This window comes from Bicyclus anynana, chromosome 18 (assembly GCF_947172395.1).
Source record: "Bicyclus anynana chromosome 18, ilBicAnyn1.1, whole genome shotgun sequence".
NCBI lineage: Eukaryota > Metazoa > Arthropoda > Insecta > Lepidoptera > Nymphalidae > Bicyclus > Bicyclus anynana.
The window spans coordinates 1,935,734-1,956,712 of record NC_069100.1 but is presented as its reverse complement, the minus strand read 5'-3'; the positions used below and the strand labels follow the sequence as shown (position 1 = coordinate 1,956,712).

General features: G+C 36.1%; 1 protein-coding gene across 2 annotated transcripts in view; it reads left to right on the top strand.

The window, feature by feature from the left end:
* The window catches only part of LOC112046081 (ribosomal protein S6 kinase alpha-5), a 128,884-nt gene extending 108,541 nt beyond the window's left edge, over positions 1 to 20,343 (top strand). For both annotated transcript variants that reach the window (XM_052886708.1, XM_052886709.1), the window contains exons 7-18: positions 5,053 to 5,225; positions 6,362 to 6,443; positions 7,267 to 7,429; positions 8,637 to 8,749; positions 9,305 to 9,424; positions 10,003 to 10,107; positions 10,810 to 10,971; positions 11,668 to 11,789; positions 12,199 to 12,301; positions 12,533 to 12,635; positions 13,235 to 13,380; positions 14,007 to 20,343. In XM_052886708.1, coding sequence (XP_052742668.1) covers positions 5,053 to 5,225; positions 6,362 to 6,443; positions 7,267 to 7,429; positions 8,637 to 8,749; positions 9,305 to 9,424; positions 10,003 to 10,107; positions 10,810 to 10,971; positions 11,668 to 11,789; positions 12,199 to 12,301; positions 12,533 to 12,635; positions 13,235 to 13,380; positions 14,007 to 15,095 — 2,481 coding nt within the window. In that variant the 3' untranslated portion in view covers positions 15,096 to 20,343. The remainder of the gene's footprint in view (positions 1 to 5,052; positions 5,226 to 6,361; positions 6,444 to 7,266; positions 7,430 to 8,636; positions 8,750 to 9,304; positions 9,425 to 10,002; positions 10,108 to 10,809; positions 10,972 to 11,667; positions 11,790 to 12,198; positions 12,302 to 12,532; positions 12,636 to 13,234; positions 13,381 to 14,006) is intronic.
* The last annotated feature ends 636 nt before the right edge of the window (positions 20,344 to 20,979 follow it).

Below are 20,979 nucleotides of genomic sequence, written 5' to 3'. Positions count from 1 at the left end.
TCGTTTCAAAGGATATTATCACTTATTTTCTAGGTAAGAGAGGTTTTTTTCGTGTGCCTGTTCGGTTCTCAGTTGGATCAGCTGTGTTGAATTTTTGGCACTTTTTCGCTTAGCAACAAGCAGAATGCAGATACCGTTTCTCTGAATGCGGTAAACTCGCGGTTGGTATGCAAAAGAGAAATGTAATCCCAATAAACATTAAACTTTATTATATATATTATTGGTATCTACCACAACCTTTATAAGAAACTGGTGGTGGTGAAGGTGTGATGATGGTTTAAACTAAAATTTACTTTACCTGATAGTTCTGTTCTATTTTCTATCCAAACTAACGGGTCATGGCCTGACGGTCATCAAGAAGTTGTTGTCACTGTCGAAAGGTCGAAAAACATAGATTATAAAATAAGTACCTACGAATAACGATTTTGTAATTCATAGACAAACATGCTACCAGACTAATGTATTTTTTGTTTGATTAGTAATAATTTTTGCAACGAAAGAGAGTGAACATTTATGCTATAGTTGTCTCTTTATTTCGGATGGAACGAAAGAGACAACGATATGCAGACGAAATTAGCTCCCTGTGGGCCTAACATACGCGCCACATATCTTGTGAAAACAGATCGACCAAATAAGGCTAAACCAAAAAATACGATGGACGTCCACTGCAGGACATAGGCCTTTTGTAAGGACTTCGAAACATCATAATCCTGAGTCGCTTGCTGCACCTAGCGGCTCGCTTGATGTCGTCAGTCAGACCTGGCGAGGGGTCGATCAACACTGCGCTTTTTAGTGAGAGGTTGCCATTCCAGCACCTTGCGACCCTAACGTCTAATTGCAACTTCAGCTTAGCGACTCGTTAAACTATGTCAGTGATTTTGGTTCTTCTGCGGATCTCCTCATTCCTGTTTCGATCACGCAGAGAAACTCCGAGCATAGCTCGATCCCTCGCTTGCTATTGGGTAGCATAATTATATTGCAACAACTACAAATCATATATGTCGAGGGTCATATGTTAGATCTACTGCACAGGTCTAATCTTTTGTCTTACCACAGCTTGTTCTAAACATTTGCCCATATTTTATCATGGAGGTAATATGACCCATATATGCACAAGTCTATAGCCATGTTTACTACATACATAATACATACCACCACACTATATCTGTCTTCAAGGTTCGAAACGCGGAAACATGCGATGCGACACATTATTATATGTATAAGTACATGTAATAAACATAATGTATGTTGGTTCGGTAATATTCGCCTATGATCGACGTGTATTGCCATATTCGTAATTATTATGAGAGAGCCCTGTGATTGCCAGTGCTAAAAGCCGCCAAATATTATTTGACGGTGTTTTTCAGTGTTGCTACACAAAGTTAAATGGTTGGTTAAATGGTGACTGATGACATGATTTCCCACATTATTTTGAACACGTAATAAAAAAAATATATAGATCTCGCTTCTGTTATTTTTAGTTATGAAAACTCCGTACTCGGGACGTGTCGTATAAGACACACCTATAGTGTAAAAATATATCACACTAACAAACTTTTTATGTGATTGGAAATATGTTATAGTTTTGAAAAAGAACTTAATTTCCTTAACTTAGAGCTGAAAGTTGTTTATTCTTTACAACTACTTACGTAGTATTAATAATTGACACATATATAAATCGAAATTCTTTCCGAAAATCCCATTTGTAACTGCTGATCTTTTGTCGATCGATAAAATCGAATTTATAGTAAAAAAAAAATATATGATTCAATAGAGGTCATGTAGAGCAACTTTAGTTAGGTACCTACTTAATAAATAAGGTAGTTTGGTGCATAGCAACCGTGATATAGTAATTACTAAAGTTTACTCTATGTATCTGGTATTAAATTAATTATTTTAAATAAAATTAATTATTTGCTGAGTACCGATCTTTAGTCAAATCGAATATTAGGGAAGATTTTGAACTTTATAGGTGTAACATGGAGCGGAACATAAAAAGTCAGCCAAATATGTTCTGGAACTATATGGCATCGAAACGTGCGAGGAGACGTAACCATAAGATTGTACATGAGGGAGAATTAGTGCCACAGGAACAGTGTGCGGAACTATTTGCGAAATATTTTAAATCTGTGTATGCGCAGACACCTCCGCGCCTGTGCGTAGAAGAGGCAGTAAAAGCAAGCGGTGGGGGTAGTGAACGTATACACATAGATTTTATTCATATTGATGATGTGAAAATGGCGTTAAATAAATTAAAGCCGAAATTTTCTGCTGGCCCCGATGCCATTCCGCCATATCTAGTTAGGGATTGTAGAAGTGTATTGTTGTTTCCATTGCATTACATTTTCGATGTCTGTTTTGGAAATTCTTTCTATCCAGACATTTGGAAAACATCTAGAGTAGTGCCTGTTCCCAAAAAAACTAATAGTGTGGAAGTCAATAACTTTAGACCTGTTGCAGTACTGTCAGTATTCGGAAAGTTATTTGAATCGATATTGGAGAGTCGAATTAGGAAGCAGTTTGAGTATCAACTTGCTGATGCACAACATGGGTTCCGTGCAGGTCGGTCAACTTGTACTAATTTATTGTCTTTCTGGACTTATGTGACTGGAGCTGTGGATGGTAGTTCACAGGTTGACGCAACTTACTTTGATTTTCAAAAAGCGTTTGACGCAGTTGATAATGACGTGCTTCTTAGTAAGTGTGCGTCGGTTGGATTTACACCGTCATTACTTGAATTTTTTTCCAGCTACTTGAGAAATCGGAGACAGTACGTACAGTATGAAGGACATTGCTCGGAACCATATTTCACTCATTCTGGTGTGAGTCAAGGAAGTAACCTAGGCCCGTTGGAGTTTTTAATATTGATCAACGATCTACCCAATGTGATAACCCGTGCTAGGTGTCTACTATTTGCAGACGATTTAAAAGTCTTTCTTAAGGTGGAACGCGCTTCCGATGTTCAATTTCTCCAAGACGACATAGACAATGTGTTGCAATGGTGTAATCGAAATAAATTGTATTTTAATATCAATAAATGCGCAGTAATTACGTTTAGTCGAAAGGTAGCACCGATTATTGGAAATTACAAGTTGGGTGACACTAATATTTTGCGTGTGACTGCTATTAGGGATTTAGGGACAAGTATGTCCGAAGATTTATCATTTCGCAGTCACATACATGATATTTGTGGTAAAGCATATAAGACTCTTGGGTTTGTACTCCGGCAATCACAGCATTTTGACTCGATTGCTATAATAAAGACTCTGTATAATGCGTATGTGCGGAGTAAACTTGAATGTAATGCCATCATATGGAGTCCGTTTGAGTGCAAATATATTGATATGATAGAAAAAATTCAAAAAAAGTTCATTCGTTGGCTTTATAGGAAACAATATGGGTACTCAGTGGGTTATCCTACTATTTATCCAAGCGTCTTCCTTCTGGGTATGGCAGGGTACAATAAGCTTGAGATAAGACGTAAAGTAGCACTGCTACAGTACATAATACATTTAATTAGAGGCGAAAAAAGTAATCCTGTCATATTAGGGTCGATAGACTTGCATGTTCCTGACAAGTATATAAGTTGCCGACGTCGCCAGTTATTTGCGGTGCCGTGGGGCAGAACTAAAGTAAGCCAGCATGCGCCGCTGGCTCAAGCGCTGCGCCTGCTCAATGATCTCACTAGTAAAAATTTAGAGATTGACATTTTTCACACACCTGTCTATCAGATTGTAAATAAAATTAAGTTGTTATTAGAATAGTTTTTATGTATATGACATTTTTAATTTTGTTATTTGAATAGTTAATTTTGATTGTTATTATTATTATTTTTTTTTTGTTTTGTGTATTTTAATTGTTGACTATTATTATTAATTTATTTGAATTGTTTAATTTTAATGTATTTGAATTGGTTAATATTAATTTATTCTTAATTTTTAATTTGATTGAATTTGAATTTATTATTTTTAATTTTTAATTTGTTTGATTTTGAATTTATTATTTTTAATTTTTAATTTGTTTGATTTTGAATTTATTATTTTTAATTTATTTTGTTTGCTTAATATTCATTTTGTAATTTAAGATTTATTGTCATAATTATTATTCCTGATTGCTCGAGAAACGAATTGGGAAACTGTAATGTTTCTCTGGGCACATGTCATGTATATATAAATAAATAAATAAATAAATAAATAAAGTCTATTTTCTAATAATATACACATAAGCGTACATCCTCAAACATGTGGATACGCGGGCCCGCCTCCTTGCTAGTTCTATTGCTAAAAGCGTTTGCTGTTCTGTGATTTTGCTGAAATTTGATTGAATTAAGAGTTATGCATATACAATTGGAGGTTATATATTAAACCTTTGTAACCGGCGACCTCGTGAAGATATAATGGTCCATGGTTAGCCCTACTTTACCTATGGTGTTTGCATCGACTGATAACTCTTAGATTTTATCATCTTTGATTACCACTGGCCATCACACCCTCTTATACCAGAATGTAGTTATAAACAGATTATTTTAGTTAGTTTTGCAGAGGTTTAATACTGAAGGTTGTTTTGTCATAAGCCTAATTAACGGTATAGACATGTTCTTTCGCAAAATAAATCCAAGAGCTTAAAATTACCGCTATGTTTTAAAATAGAATATACTCGTAGCACAAACTGTAAAGTATTTTGTTTTATTAAAATGAAAAAATATAAGCAATATAATACATAATAAAGTTCAAGGCAAGGCGAGACAATAGTTTTGTCTAATAACACGAAAAAAATGAACTTTTTTTTTATGGTATAAAAAATAATTAAAAAATCAAAACTATTACATAAAGAGCCGAACTCTAGCAATTTAAAATCGCAATTAAATAAGATATAATTTTGAGTTAAAAAAATATCTCACTTAATTATTTTAAATTTTTCTAACCTGCTGATGTAATAAAAGTTTAACTAATCCCAAAGAAAGAATCGCATGGAGTTTCCCTTTCACTGCCGAATGTATATTCATCTCTGTTTGTCTTCTTGAAACTAAATCATTCCATCTCTTGTCCGCAGGCGGTGGACTGGTGGTCTGTGGGCGTGCTAGCGTACGAGCTACTGACCGGCGCGTCCCCTTTCACCGTGGAGGGAGAGAAGAACACTCAGCAGGAGATCACCAAGCGAATAGTGCGGTGCAGTTACCCCGTGCCGAACGATGTCAGTCCCGAGGTGCAGGACTTTATTAAAAAGTAAGGAATTAAAAAAAAAAGGTTGACTTGCCATCTTTCTCTCTACAGCCGTTTCTTTATTACTGAAGATCGTGGTCCAGGTAAGATCCTAACCTGGTAAGCCTAAGGCGGGTCCACGCCTTCCATCGGCTTCTGTTGGTGGCCATCCCTGCTATCGTGTAGAACTTCGTCCCTTTACGCTCTTTCAGCTGATCAGCCCATCGTGTTGGTGAGCGGCCCCTCGGGTTTTTCCCGTCAGTGATGCCTGTTATAATTTATCTAAACTGCAGTCACTAAGCTAGACAAATACACAAAAAAAGTTCATTTGCCATGGGCTTTTGAATATGCCAAATATTCCTGTTCTCTCCAATTTGACGTATATGGGTTAGAAGGGGGTACGACAATAGTTTAGCGGTGGTCTGTCGGCGCGTTTACGTAGGAGAAAGACCGGGACGTCTCGTTTCACCGTGGAGGGAGAAAAGAACACTCAGCAAGAGATCACCAAGCAAATAGTGCAGTGCAGTTACCCCGAGCCGATATATGTCAGTCCCGAGGTGCAGGCCTTTATTAATAAGTAAGGAATTAAAAAAAAGTTGATTTGCCATGGGCTTTTGAATATGACAAATATTTCCGACGTCTCCAATTTGTCGTATATGGGTTAGAAGTGGGTACGATAGTAGTCTAGCGGTGGTCTGTCGTGCTGGCGTAGGAGAAAAAACGGTTCGTCTCCTTTCACGGTGAGAGAGAAGAATACTCAGCAAGAGATCACCAAACGCATAGTGCGGTATAGTTACTCCGTGCCAAACGATGTAAGCCCAGGGATGCATGACTTTATTAGCCTTAACTGGCACCTTGGCCCAGTGTTTAGCCTTCATGGCTTCGGATCACTAGGTGTTTGGTTTCTTAGTCTTGTCTTGAAAAATTTTGAGAAAAGGAAACATAAATTGATATTGAATAAGAGCCAGCGACCGCCAGATCTTCGTCATTTTATAAAAGCTGAAAGCTTGTCAGCTCATGCTCCTACCGTAGGTAAGTACGATAGCCAATTATGGTTATGGTACAAAAAGTTTTTCTATTTTCTTAATAATGTTAATTCTTTTGACACAAGTACATGTATGTTTTGTTTTTTTTATGTTAAACCTTACCGTTTGTTGCAGACTGTTAGTGAAGGACCCGCGGCGACGTTTGGGCGGCGGGGAAGATGATGCAGAAGAACTGAAAAGGCATCCGTTTTTCGAGGTTAGCTGATGTTTATCTGGTTTACTGCCTTGTTGGTTAGTCTTTGGGGCTATGGAATTGTCCCGGAATAAGCCTGGCGGTGGCGGATTTACCAGTAGGTATAGCTGGAGCCTACGGCGGCAGATTTCTGGGGGCGGCAAATTTGGCCCATTAAATTTTGTATTACAGAAATAAAGAAAATGTTCCTACTGTACTAAAATACTAAAATTCGCAATTTTGTTGACAGAAAAAAATGTAATAAACTCAGTATCGAATTTTAGAGGTTAATAAGGACGGCAAGAAAACAGCCTTACTGGCGGAAAATATGTAAATCCTCTACATATTTGTTGGTGGAGTTACATAATTGCATGAATATTTTTTTTCTTTCGACTGTGTAAGTGCCGTAGGCTCCTTAATGGGATCTACCGGTGGTTTTGGGCGAGCGCAGAAGCATCGCCTGATGGGGCCCGAAGGCAGAAGCAGAAGATGTGGACGGAATGAGTCTCTAAGGTCGTCTCCTCTGAGACTTGGACCTCGGCTTAGAGAGCCTTTCTGGAAAGGTGTTTTCCCAAGATCGTGGGTTGTCCTGGTGACGTCAGATATCGGGGACTTCATCTTCGCCGGCGAAGTCGTGTGTAGCTGTTTTTTGTGTTGCCTGGGACGTCATCGTCACGATCGTAAGGGCGTTTTTCAGACTACTAGATCTACAATCGGAGTTGTGATCGGGGTGTAGTTGCAAGCCTCAATCACTAGTTAGTTGGAGTTGGTTGGGGTGGCTGGCGGCTTTCTCAATATAAGTTTTCGAGAGCTGTTTCATATATTATTGTATGAACTTGTTTCACAGAACCTAGATTGGGACGCGGTGTCGCGGCGCGCGGTGTCGGCGCCCTTCGTGCCGCCGATGTCGCACGCGGCCGACACGTGCAACTTCGCCGACGAGTTCACGCGCATGCCGCCCACCGACTCGCCCGCGCAGGCGCCCAAGCACCACGACAAGCTGTTCCTCGGTGAGCGCACATTACCACTGAGCCACTGGCTTTACCGGTGACCTTGAAGGGTAGGGTGGGGTGGGGTAGGTCGGGATAGCGTAGGGTAGGTGTAGGTTGGGAGTAGAATAGGATAGGAGTAGTTAATGAGTGAAAGCGAAGCTTGACCGGGTCATCTAGTAATAGTATAGATTCTCGCTACAAATGTAAGACATTATGTTCAAATTTTCTTGTCCTCCATAATATCAACTTACGAGTACTTTCCCTGCGCCTGAGCAATAGGCTGGTGACCTGGTGATGTTTAATATAAAACTAATTAATGAGCATGACTTCCTTGGTGTATATTCGTTCTGGAGGACATCATCTACGTTCAACCTACGTTCAATCTACCTGCTTCCACCGGCACGTGGTATTTTAAAAAAAAAATAGGAACTGAAGTCACATACCGCCTACACTAGTTAGTGCTCAAAAGTTAGACCCGTTAATAGATCTGACACCATTAATGGAATTATGTATGTTAATTGGGACCCCTCCATTGTTTCCTGTCTAAAATAGTGACCGCATCTATTTATAGTTCTTGTCTATACTAATGTTGATAGACAGTCTTTTTTAATTCAACGACAAGTTAGTGTTTGATAGATGAAGATAGCGTTTGATTGCTTAGGGTTGCCATACCAGCACCTTGGGATTTGAAAAATAACATTATGATAATAATAAAAGCCTTTATTCGCTGACCTTACATTTTTGACTTGATTTTAGTTATACTTAGTACATTTTTGACTTTTAACTACATATAACTAAAGACCATTTTATTTTAAAGTGATAAAATAACAATAGCTACCAGCTTTATCTTGTCTTTCGACAGAAGCCTCCTCCTCTTTCTTATTTTTAACCGACTTCCAAAAAGGAGGAGGTTCTACGTTCGGCTGTATGTATGTTTTTTTTTTTTTTTTTATATGTATGTCCAGCGATAATTCCAAGTCCAACAGCAATTTTTATGTATGTCCAGCGATAATTCCAATTAAAACATCACTGGCTTGGCACCGCCTTCAAACTGATCAGAAGGTAGCACATAGGTAGGATGTTATTTTTTGCTTTTTAGTTAAAGTTATTTTTTGAGTTGGAAGTCGGTTGAATTTTTTTTATTAAATTTTTTATTTAGACGTAATTAATTTGAGTATTTTTATGTAGTGCTAATAAATTAAACGATTTATTATTTCCATTGCAGGCTATTCGTATGTGGCGCCCAGTATACTGTTTTCTGAGAACATCATCTCCGACCAGATCTGGATGCAGGCGACGGGACAGAAGCACGACAAACTAAAAGGATGGGTTGCCAAGGTATGCACACAAATTTATCCAATATAAGAGTATTCAATACTAATAATAACATAATAGCTGAAGCGACTAGTAGGGAATCCAGGTTCTTTCGGGTTTGAAAGCAAAACCCTAACTGTTCTGCGAAGAGAAAAAAAATCTTAAGTTTCTAGCCGTAGTAGTTTTCTAGTAGCTAGTCTAGTGAACCGAAAGAGCAGGAAACACTTTGAAAATTATTAAACAGTTTGATCGTCTGCGACTTTATTTGCAGCGTTTGACAAGCGAGTTTGTGGCTACTATGGGCCATGCAATGTAAAATAGGCATTGCCTTTAGTACCTACGCCGTACAGGCGACTTGTATCTAGTGTAATTATTTCTTTTTTATAAATGTTAGATTGTAAGTTAAAATTGTAAAACGATACTAGAATAAAGGCATTTTATTATTTATTTATTTATTTAGTACCTTAATTGAAAGGCCTATAATGAAGATTCTTATTACGGGCATTATAGCCCTACATACACGAATCAACTTTGATTAACTATTTTTCACTTGATTCAGTTTTGTTGTACGGTTCACAGGATTCGCCGTTTTTCCAAAAGTACGCCGTGGATCTGAGCACGCCGCTCCTGGGCGACGGCTCGTACGCGGTGTGCCGCAAGTGTATCCTGCGACAGACTGGGAAGGAGTACGCTGTTAAGGTTAGCTGTAGCGTATTGTTTATTATTTGTAAAGAAATGATTACTACGACCATGGTGTTTAAGATGCTTGCCAAGTTATATCTTGGCGCGAAGATAATTTTGTATATATCTCTTTCGTCCCATCGCAATGAGAGAGAAAGCTATATTTATGATATTTCGTTAATGAGGGACTGAGACAAATAGATAGCAAAGGACACATACCATTTTGGGCCCAGCACGTAAAGTAAAATAAAAAACGCCCGCGACTTCATCCGCGTGGAATTCAGTTTTTCACAAATCCCGCGGGAATCATGGATTTTTTCGGGATGAAAAGTATGTCTTAATCCACACCCAAAATTCAGCCAAATCGCTTCACTAGCCGCAGCGCAAAGGATGAACAAACAAACACACACACACAAACTTTCGCATTCATAATATTAGTATGATATAATGATCCAATATACGGAACCTTCGGTGGGCCAATCTGACTTACACTTTTTCACGTTATTTATTTGAGCGGCTTGGGGTTTAGATCTAAATACTCTTCTATTTATTTCCAACGTAAAGCACTTCTTTAATATTTTGTTTCTTATCACCAGATAATATCATCACAGAAGAAGGACGTGAAGCAAGAGATAGAGCTGCTGAAGGCGTGCCAAGGTTGTCCATACATCATCACACTGCACGAAGTGTTCTATGACTCGGTGAGTGGACTGTATTATAACACCAAACCAAGGAGAAATGAAATTAAATAAAAACTGATGGTTCATTTTATTTATCATCATAATCAAATAAAATCTTAGAAGATAATTTACATTTTGTATGACCACCATTGCTGATTTTTTTTTGTGTTTTTGCATTGGCATTTGCATGGGTTACAATTTAAAATCGTAATAATTGGTCACCAAAGGCGACTTTGCGATTAATTTTTATATATGGTGTATCACATAACTCCATTCTACAGAAAGTCACGAGTATCTACAAATGCCAACAGTGAAAGAAGAAATAAAATCTTGTAACAACAACTACAAAGCTAGACTCAGAAACCATCCGAACCACCTGGCTGTTCAATTAACAATACCACAGGCTATTCGGCGATTGAAAAGACGGCAAATACTTGATTAAAAGCCACATATAACACTTTCGCTGGGGAGCCGCTCCCGCTGGGGAATGTTGCTTCTAATCGCCAAATTTTCCTACAACAGCTCTGCTCATAGTCTGCCGACTGATTGCATGAGGAAAAACAGAACAAAAAAAAAAAAACTATTGCAACAAACATAAAATCCTATGCTAAAAGATACCGAGATAATTTTGTCACTTTAATACATTACAGCGAAAGAGAGAACAATATCTACGCTATCTCTCTATTATTTTTAAGATTAATACCTTTATTGTTTCCATTTCAGGCGTTCACATACATAGTGACAGAGCTAGCGCCCGGCGGAGAGCTCTCCTCGGTGCTGGGCTCTGCGGGAGAGAGAGTCGCGCGGCGGCTCCTAGTGCAGCTCGCCTTCGCGGTGCGGCACATGCATGCGAGGAACGTCGTCCATCGGGACCTTAAGCCTGAGGTGAGAACTCTTTTAGTTTTATGTGCTCCTGGTACCACTGAACTAGAAAAGGCTTGGGGATGATGTATTGAATATATTGATTTTTATGATACATTCGGGTAAATAAGGTCAATGTTAACTAATTTATACATAAAAAGCAAAGATTGTCCGAATATTTGCAAAATAAATGAGATTATAAAATTTCAAAATCTATTAAAAATCTTTTATCGTAATTAGATGGAAATTCATACAGGAAGCTAATTCTTACATAAAATGTGACATTTTTTAATATTTGAACTATAAACATAAACGCACAAACAACATAGATATTAGTAATTTTGTTTGAAATCCCACACAAATCTAACGATCAATATGTATCTACGACGTCATTAATTCGTACTATTTTGTATGATCCGCAATTCTCATCCTTTAAATCCCTGTAGCTCCGAAAGTAATGATCGCAGATACCCTGTTACTTTTACAAAATTGCTTTACTATTAGTATACTCTTAATTTATATACAATTTAAAAAACTGTCATCATCCCTACTCTTTTAGTTTTATATGCTCATGGTACCACTGAACTAGAAAAAGGCTTTAACTCGCGTAATAATCTCGGTATATGTTGTTAAGGTTTTACGCTGTGTACCACGAACAAGCCCATGAATAAGAACCCCGTATTTCTTGAAGAAATATAAAATTTAGTAATGTTGTTTCAGAATATCCTTCTTAGCAGTTGTAGGCTGAACGAAGCGAAAGTGAAAGTGGTGGACTTTGGCTTCGCGCGCCGCTTGCCCGACTGTAACGACGAGAGGCAGAGGATGATGACGCCTTGCTTTAGGTGAGAGATAGTATTACATCCATTCTCAATGTAACATCTTAGTCAAATATAACTAGATTATGTAATAGGATTACATATGTACAAATAGTATTACGGTGTTTTTTCATCGGATAACATGAGGAATGTTTGCACAAGAAAGCTTTTAGGAAATAGTGTTAATTAATCTTTTTCTGGATCAGATAGCATTGATATCGCTCTCTGTTTTGTTGTATTGCAACGAAAGAAAGAGCTATACAAAATGTGCGCAATGACATAACGATCTCGCGTACTTTAGGCCTGATGGGCGTCTTTAAGGCAATGAGTTCTGTTTCATCTTAAGCCACATCTACATTTACCGTCTGGTGAGATTGTGGTTAAGCGCGAGTCTAGGTCTTGTTCTAAAAAAGTGACATAAATGTGTTGTCAACAGTTTGCCGTACGCGGCGCCCGAGGTGGTGTCGTGCATACGCGGGGGCGCGGCGGCGGCGGGCTACGGCGCCGGCTGCGACCTGTGGAGTCTTGGAGTTATATTTGTACGTATCACTACTGATTGCCGTACGCGGCGCCCGAGGTGGTGTCGTGCATACGCGGGGGTGACCTGTGGAGTCTTATATTTCCATGTATCACAACAGTTAGCGCGCGTTCTCGAGATAAAGACAGAAATTGATTCTTTATGGGTTCCTTTTGAGAAATGGAACCCTATAAAGAGCAATGTTTAACTAGTAAATATGAAGCAAAAAGTTAAATGTTTTGTGTGTTTCCAGTATTGTCTGCTGTGCGGGAAGGCGCCGTTCCAGCCCGTCTCTAAGAAGGAGCCCGTCACAGCTTTCATGGATAGAATAAGAAGCGGCACCTTTTCTTTGGAAGGTGAGTTTTTGTTTAACTATCTGGTTACTAGTGAACTTTACGCTCGTTGAAATATCCACACTTAAGCCAATAAAAATTAAAACTTGTTTTTCCTTGCCTCAACGTCCGTTTGCCTCACCTGATTACACTTTTCGGAACGTACCAACTTACTCCCCAAGTTAAGCGTACGTAAAAAAGTTTTACCTCAAAACAATATATAATTTTAGATAAATCAGGTATGAAATGACTTGCTTTTCTATCTTCATATTAATCTTTATCCAAAGGAGTACAATATTCGTTACAAGTATTTAATTTTGAACGACATTGCTCTTGACATCATTTTACTTTTAATATAATATGTAAATGAGGAGATATCATAGTTGAAATTATTCCGGAATAAAAAAATAATCAAGTAGGTACAACACGCACACTTACATACCAGTAAACCTGCATACCAGGGAATTTTTTTAATTCTCTGCGTGTGTGAAGTCTGCCAACCCGCATTGGACCAGCATGGTGGACAATTGGCCTAACTTCTCTCATTCTGAGAAGAGACTCTAGCATAGCTGTGAGCTGATTATAGGTTGATAATGATGATGATGATAATACGTAACTCGCAGGTCCAGTGTGGGACGGTATATCGTGCGACAGCAAGCGGCTGGTGAGCGGGCTGCTGGCGGTGGAGCCGAGCGACCGGCTCACCGTCACCGAGCTTCTGCAGGAGCTGGGCGTCGCCGGAGCAGACGTAAACAACTTCAAGTTGCAGGTGAGTTGTTAGTTTTAGTACACGACTACCATTATTATGATAATTTAATTCTCCTCACGTTGCTGTTTATCCCATGAAAAAATCTAATGAAGACCATGTAATAAAATCAAAACCTCGAATGACCTCATCAATGACATCTGGCCAGTGTTCTAATCCGAAAGATATAAAAGGAAAATGAAATAAACCGTAGGGCGTCATGATCGCCTTTTTGCAAAACCTTTTTATTTGCTACCGGAATTGGCTGGTAAGCTGTCACTAATTTTATTATTATAAATATCGTTAAACCTACCCAATTTTGGTTGAAATCGCCGATATATCTAACCGGATACTTATCGTATAGTATTTTTAGGTATTTTGTATATAACACAATTCACAATTTATAAGACAAACTTGTATAAGGAAATATGCTAATTTTTGCTGCCAGCATCTGTCTTTGCAAGTTGTCAGTGATTACTTACGAGTACATGAGGCATAGTCTCAGGAAGAAGGTTGTAGTGGCGAAGTAGCACATTTTGACCCACTTGTACAATCTTACATATTGATTGTTGCGCCTTGCTAGTTCTCGCAATAAACATAAGTGATACTTCTGAATTGATTTAAATATTAACAAAATCTGTATATTACAGGACATGACAAAAGCAGATCTCTACAAACGGCGCAGCAAAAACAAACAACGCAAATCAAGCACCTCCGAGCCGAGCACTTCGTCACAAACAGATCTGCCAATGGACATAGACGAATCGAAGGAGGCGTCCCTATTGGAGACCATAAACAATTTGAAAAATAGAATGCACAAAAACTCCATAGAGAACGACGTGGAACTCATCAAGGCTAACACTCTAGACACTCCAATAAACGATCATCCGGAACCAAATTTCGATGATAACGATGAAATTCCATCAGTCAAGCCCGTAGAAAAGACATATGCGAAGTCTAGGTCGAAATTAGATGAGTACATTTATATAGAAAGCAGTCAAGGCTTAGAAGGAACGGAAGTGGCATTCCCAAAATCAAGTAGAATCAAAAAGGAGCCCCAATCGCCTGTACCACGAAAACGTAGGAAAATGGACACTCGATCATCAAGAAAAGTCAATGGTGACACTTCGAGTACTAGTCCTAAACAGTTAGATAGTAAAACGCCGGAGAAACGTGGTAGGGGACGGCCACGGAAAGTCCCGGAAGTCGACACAGAGAAACCTACTAGAACAACCAAAGAATCCATAGAGAATGACAAGACAATAGTCACTAGAAATACTAGAAAGCGCAGGCACGAAGATACAGAAACGGATGTTAACAAACCAGTCTTGCGGGAAAAAGGCCAAAACGGCAGACAGTCCAAAAGTACTGGAGAAACGAGAAAAATTGCAAAAGCGAAACGAAATATACCACCATTGAAATTAGATATATTACCACCAGTAGAAACCCAAAACGTTAGAATGACCCGTTCTAGGGCTAGACGGTTAGAAATCAGTCTATCACCCTCACAAGTGAAGACTATCATACCCGCTTTCTCCTTTGAATCCGATCGTCGAGTGGATTCGATCGAATCGACGCGTTCCAAATCGTCCAATACCAAAGCTAAACATAACAAACAGAAAGCTAAACCGAACCAGAGTAAAGCTAAGAAGAGCAAAGCGAAGAAAAGCAAAGCGAAGAAAAGCAAAGCGAAGAAGACGCCAGTCCGAGGCGTCTGCACCCGCGCGACTCGCAGGTGAAACTGAATTTAGATATAAGCTATGACGTGAGTTTATAGAACTATGTGAAGTCCCGACTAACTAACGCCATCTGTTATCCGCCGTAGACATTACGTCGCGAAAGTTGGACATACCCTCAAGTTCCTTAAGTTTGATGAAACTTGTAAGAATTTACAGTTTCTTATTTAAATTATTATGCGAAACTTTGACAGATAACTGTGGCAACACATAACAGATCTGAAAAATCAAAGTTCAGGAGATTTGTATTGACAGTATTTTGATTATCATGCCACACATTAGACTGTTATTTTTTTACGTATAATGTACTAACAGACGCCGCGCAGTTACACCGGCGTGGTTCCCGTTCCCTAAGGAATACGAGGATAAAATATAGCCTATATCACTCTGAGTGTAGCTTCCCAATAGTGGAAGAATTTTTCAGGTTCAGTAATTTCACAGCCAATTGAATACAAACAAACTATAAAATCTTTCCTCTTTATAATATTAATATAGAAAAAGTAAAGCAAGGAAAAAATACTTTTTGTCATGAATTTTCGTAAAGTAATTTTCTGGCTTATATTCATATCATATCTAAATCTCCAAATAAAAAAATATTAAATTGTCTTAATTCATTCAAACTATTAGGGAAAAGATTATTATCATTAACTAGGTACCTGATACGGCATATACAAAAGGTAGGATAATGTCTACAGAAAGTACGATAGTTGGTAAAAAGCCCAAAGTTGAAATGAATTTTGATAGATGTCTCTACTTTCGCGACGGAACAAACTTGTAACGGCACCTGGCAACTATATAAAAAAAGACAATTTTAAAAATGGCGTCTCTCAGTCTACGTAAACCTCTACGAATTCCAAATAAAACGAGACAGATAGTGATTGAGTAATAATTATTATTACATATTAATATAAAAAAAAACAAAATGGACGCTTGCTCATGCATATTAAACATATAAATAATAGTAAATGGAAAAAAGAAATTATTTATTCAAAAAGAGTAAGTTATATTTCCTCTAGTTAGCTGCCCTAATCTAGTTCGAAATTAATTAATCAATTAAATTAAAATAACAACGCCCTTATTTGTGTTAGTTGTTGTGATGCGATGTGATTCGAATAAAATGGAATTCCATACAAACATGAAATTATCGCTTTAAATTATGAATCAAATTTATTTGAATCTTAAGTTTTCTTGATATTTTCTGAAATCAAACTATTTCGTTACTTAGGAATGAAAATCGATATCAAATTCATTCTTTAAAAGAATAGCACCGCACTATAACAATTTTTCACGGTTTGGACGACTTACCTGTTTTTATTTTATTTTTAATTTTAATCCTTTTATTTAATGTTACTATTAATTTTTAAGTCACTTATTTTTCCCCTATTTTACCATGAGTTTTTTTAATAATTGTAGTAATAGTTACGTCGTTGGTTATTATGTATTTTTAATAGATAAAAGATTAATAAATAATTAAAGTAGGATAATTTTGGATGTGAACCTGTTGCACTTCATCCTGTAGGAAATAATTTGCGCAACAAATTTTAGATTCATTTTAAAAACCGCAGAACTAAACTTTTCTGCAACTTTTCTGGGCTGTTTTTTAATCATATAATAATGATAACGTTGCATTGAACAATTTTAATTACTATTCCGTTTGTATCACGTTATGATAAATAACGTTCAGAAAGGTGACAATAGATCTCTTTTCGTTTAAAATAACAAAAGCCCGCTTTATCATTATATCAAATATGTGAAACTTTGGTTGTAATGTTTTTATGAGTAAGAAGTCCATGGGTTGCCGAAATTGATCCGGCTCGAAGGACCATGTTGTATGGTGTATGGTCAATACGTGGCGACGCGGAACAATCTTGTGCACGTGGTCCCATTTGTTGGTCAGGGCCCTTATTCGCTAATTTATTCCTTTATCTTGATCGTAATTGCGTATAAAACGTGATTTTATGTGGCATCAAACTCGATAATTATCAAGTTTAACGTTAATGTGTTGTCAGTTTGACAACTCTTGACAGTGATGTCACAGCGAATGAGGGTGCTGTGTTAGTTTTGTGTGTATATTTGTTTGAACTTAGTAATAATAGGTTAAATTTGTAAATTTGGTTTTTAATTGAACGCAATTAATAGTTAACTTCCATTTTAATTATCCAAATTATATAATTTTTACGTAGATTCAATCTCGCTGTAGAACTGAAATGCGTTGGACTATGCTCGCACTTGATGGTTAGTGACAATGCAGTCTTATATGGAACCGTGTTAACCAGAAAATAGAGTTACGTATCGTACTGGATCGCCAAATCTTTTTAAGGTACGACTAAATAGCCACATATAGCTAAAATAAGAAAAAGACGAAATCTAATCAGTATCAGGTAAGTTCATGTAACACATAGAGGATTATACTGAGATTACTTGCTTATTTTAATAGAATGTCATCTCTCGTACACACCATGCAGGAAAAAATAAATTCAATGATATAGGTGTATCCAAGGATACGCGATTGATTCTCTCTTTAAATTTATTTTTAAAGAATCATATATCATATTATATATGCTGGTAACCCAAAGTTCTACAGCATAGATTGGTATATATTTTACGGTGAAAGTGCCAAAGCGTGTTTTAAAAGCTGTTTTATTATGTACTGTCAAGTTTGGGTTTAACTATTGTTATGTGATTTACTTTAAATGTGTGTGAATCGGTTTCGTTCAACCGATTTTAAAAACAGCAAGTTGTGCAATTTTTCGTTGGCAATAATTTAAACATAATAAAGATTCAAAAATTCTAATAAATGAATGTATATTAAAATTTTTTGAATTAAAACCACAAAATTCTGTATTTTTGTCAACTATAAATCTTGACCATTACCTAACTTGACAGCGTCTGGTTTTAATAATTAAGAAAAAATAGTATATTTTCTCAGTTCTCGCTTTTCTTTCTCTGTACTTAACTATTATAAACTACAAAAAAGAAGCTATATTTTTCCCTTTGCTCGTTCACTGTTAGCGCTTTTACCAAATAAAATAAAAGTAAACTATAATTGTTTCATTGTAAATAAAAAAAATTAGTGTTTAGTACAAAAATTCGGTGGAAGAATTATTATTATTACATTATTTATGGAAAAATCTCAAAAAAAATGTAAAAGAATATCATTAAAAACAAACGCCCTTGGCATATCATCGGTGTATTTTTGGTTATTTGCAGTTCGTTTCTGTATTTGTAAATCTTTCAGTGTATTTTAGAGGAGTTTTAGGGGAACATTGTATGTGTGTATAATTGTAACCAGTTTTCATCAAATATAAAGAGTTAACTATTTTTTTTCCAAGTCAATATTGACAATAATAGTCAATGTATCTAAATGGTTCAAGTGTACTTTATTTGAATTTATTAGTTGATTTCTACAAATATTTTTTTATGTTCGTTCTAAATTCTGGTTACATTAAAATTACATACAAACTCCACACTTTTCGTGTCTTGACTTGTATGGATTAAACGTGTGTTCAATATATATAACTACTGTACTAAATAAATTATACATATATATATTATTATGATCTATATACATATATATTAAAATTTTATAATGGCAACACAGCTAATGGGATGTCACAATGTTTATCATATTATCTATACTGTTAATCATGAATTATATCAATACAGTCAAATGTACGTAACTCGTTTTAAGCACAAAGGTTTGGGTTACTAATGCAATATGTTATATTGTAACAGTTATTCTAACATTTTGGGATACAAACAATAACGCGACAGTGATTGTTGACCAATATGTCAACTAACTTGAGAAATCGTGCTAGATGCTTGTATATTAAAATTCTTTTTAGTTCCCATTTATAAGTAAAGATTATATAATAATCCCTTGACAGCTATTTTTAATTCTTGAATATAACACATTGCATTAAAATTACAACATATAGTGCTTTAACTATGTTATAGATGTATACCACAGGGACCGTTTAGCCAAGGTTGTCTAAATTTTTTCTTTGGTTTATTGATTGTTCAGAATTTGTTTCATAACATATTAAGTTAGATATTATATTATCATCATCATGGTTATGAGTCGAATTCCAAACGTCATTGTCTTGTGCCGCCAGCATTCAGCGGCTCTAACCCGCTTGATGGTGATGGTTTATATTTTGTTAGACTAACACCTTTCCGATATATTAGATCTATATATAATAAAAAAATTGATGATTCAATACAGTGATACAGCTATGGCTAATATGTTTCTGCGATATACTTACATATGCGTGAATCGCATAGAATTATTAATCCAAAAATTCTATTAAACTATGTTGTATCTGTAGATCATAAGGTAGGTTTCAACTAAAGAATCGATGCGACATTATGATAAACTTATAGATATGTCATTAGATAATTAAACAGTTTTAGTCCTCGTGTCTTTAGTAGAAATTGACCATTTTGTACAAAAATGAAAATGTTTCCTTATACGAGTTATCAAAGCCATAAATAGAGTGTTTGGTACTGAGTTAAATGATTATGCTCGTATAGCAGGACTCTTTTAATACATAGCAAGCTTGTTCATAATTTAACTATATTTAATATTTGTAATATCTCTGTGAAAAGTCTCATGGTGGCTAATTAGCCTAATTTTTAATTGCCTTTAACATTATTCTTTCGAGAGATTGATGTCGTTTAAAAGCTTTCTTTAAGTTCTAGTCTAGCCATTTTAATTTATTTTATTTTATATTATGTGTATTATTTATATTTTCTATCTTAAACTTCATAATTGTTTTGATACTTTTTCTGTTACATATTGAAAAATTAAAACCTAGCTTTTTGATATTAAACTGAACACTATTTCACTTATGTTGCTAGAATAAAAAGAATCGACTGGGCTATGGGATAGGGCCTTATCAAAATAAGGATTAATAATTAATTACTAAAATTATCCTTGTATTTGAACAGCTAAAAAGCTTGCTATGTGTAAACACAGCATAAAATATATGCAAGTCTACAGACGCGAAGAATGAAATGTTCGATTAGGAAATTGTAAATTTCCACTCGCTTTGATAAGTCTTTACGTCAATATGTCGTAACGTATTTTAAAGTGCACTTAAAAAGGATTGAACCAAAAGATTATATAATTTTATAATAAAGTGTTAGAAGTTATTAAATATTGTAGTCGGCGATAAACAAATTTTGTAACACGTTACACGAAATGCCGGCTGAAATATTGGATTGTAATAAATATACCATTTTAACATTTTCCTTTTGTTTTATTGTGTACCATTATAATAAACGTTTAAATTCCAAATCTATATAATATATTAGGATAGAAACTGCTGGATAGTAGAATTTTCTAAATGGCGATAAGTATGTTGTATTTAAAAGCATTGTTTTCCTAAAAATACTATGAGAATTGAAATTGTACACCTCAAAGTTTAAAACATATACAATCACAGCTTGTACCTGCGGACACAGAATTACAGAGTAAAGAGTCACTAAGAACACTTAAATAAAACCCATATTTTAATAAAGAGCTGATGGAAAAGCTTGAATTTTGAGTATTACATCCAGGACTGGGTAATAGTTTTTTTTATTAAAATTTATTATATTTCCATTTTTAGTGTAAAATTTCATCTGAAACGAATACATTGGCATGAGTAGTACTTAGGTAGTGGTGTCCTATATAAATCTTTAGCTTCAACTTAATGAGCTATTCTTTTTGTACAAACTGAACATTTTGGCAATATTGAACCATATGAAAAAATTCCAAAACGTAGCTACTGTAAACCGATGATGAGTTCCCTTAACTGTCCGTCATCTTAATTAGTAGACCCCTAATGACAGTCACAACCCATCTTGGTACAAAATTCTCAGCAATACAAATTAATCAAGCCCA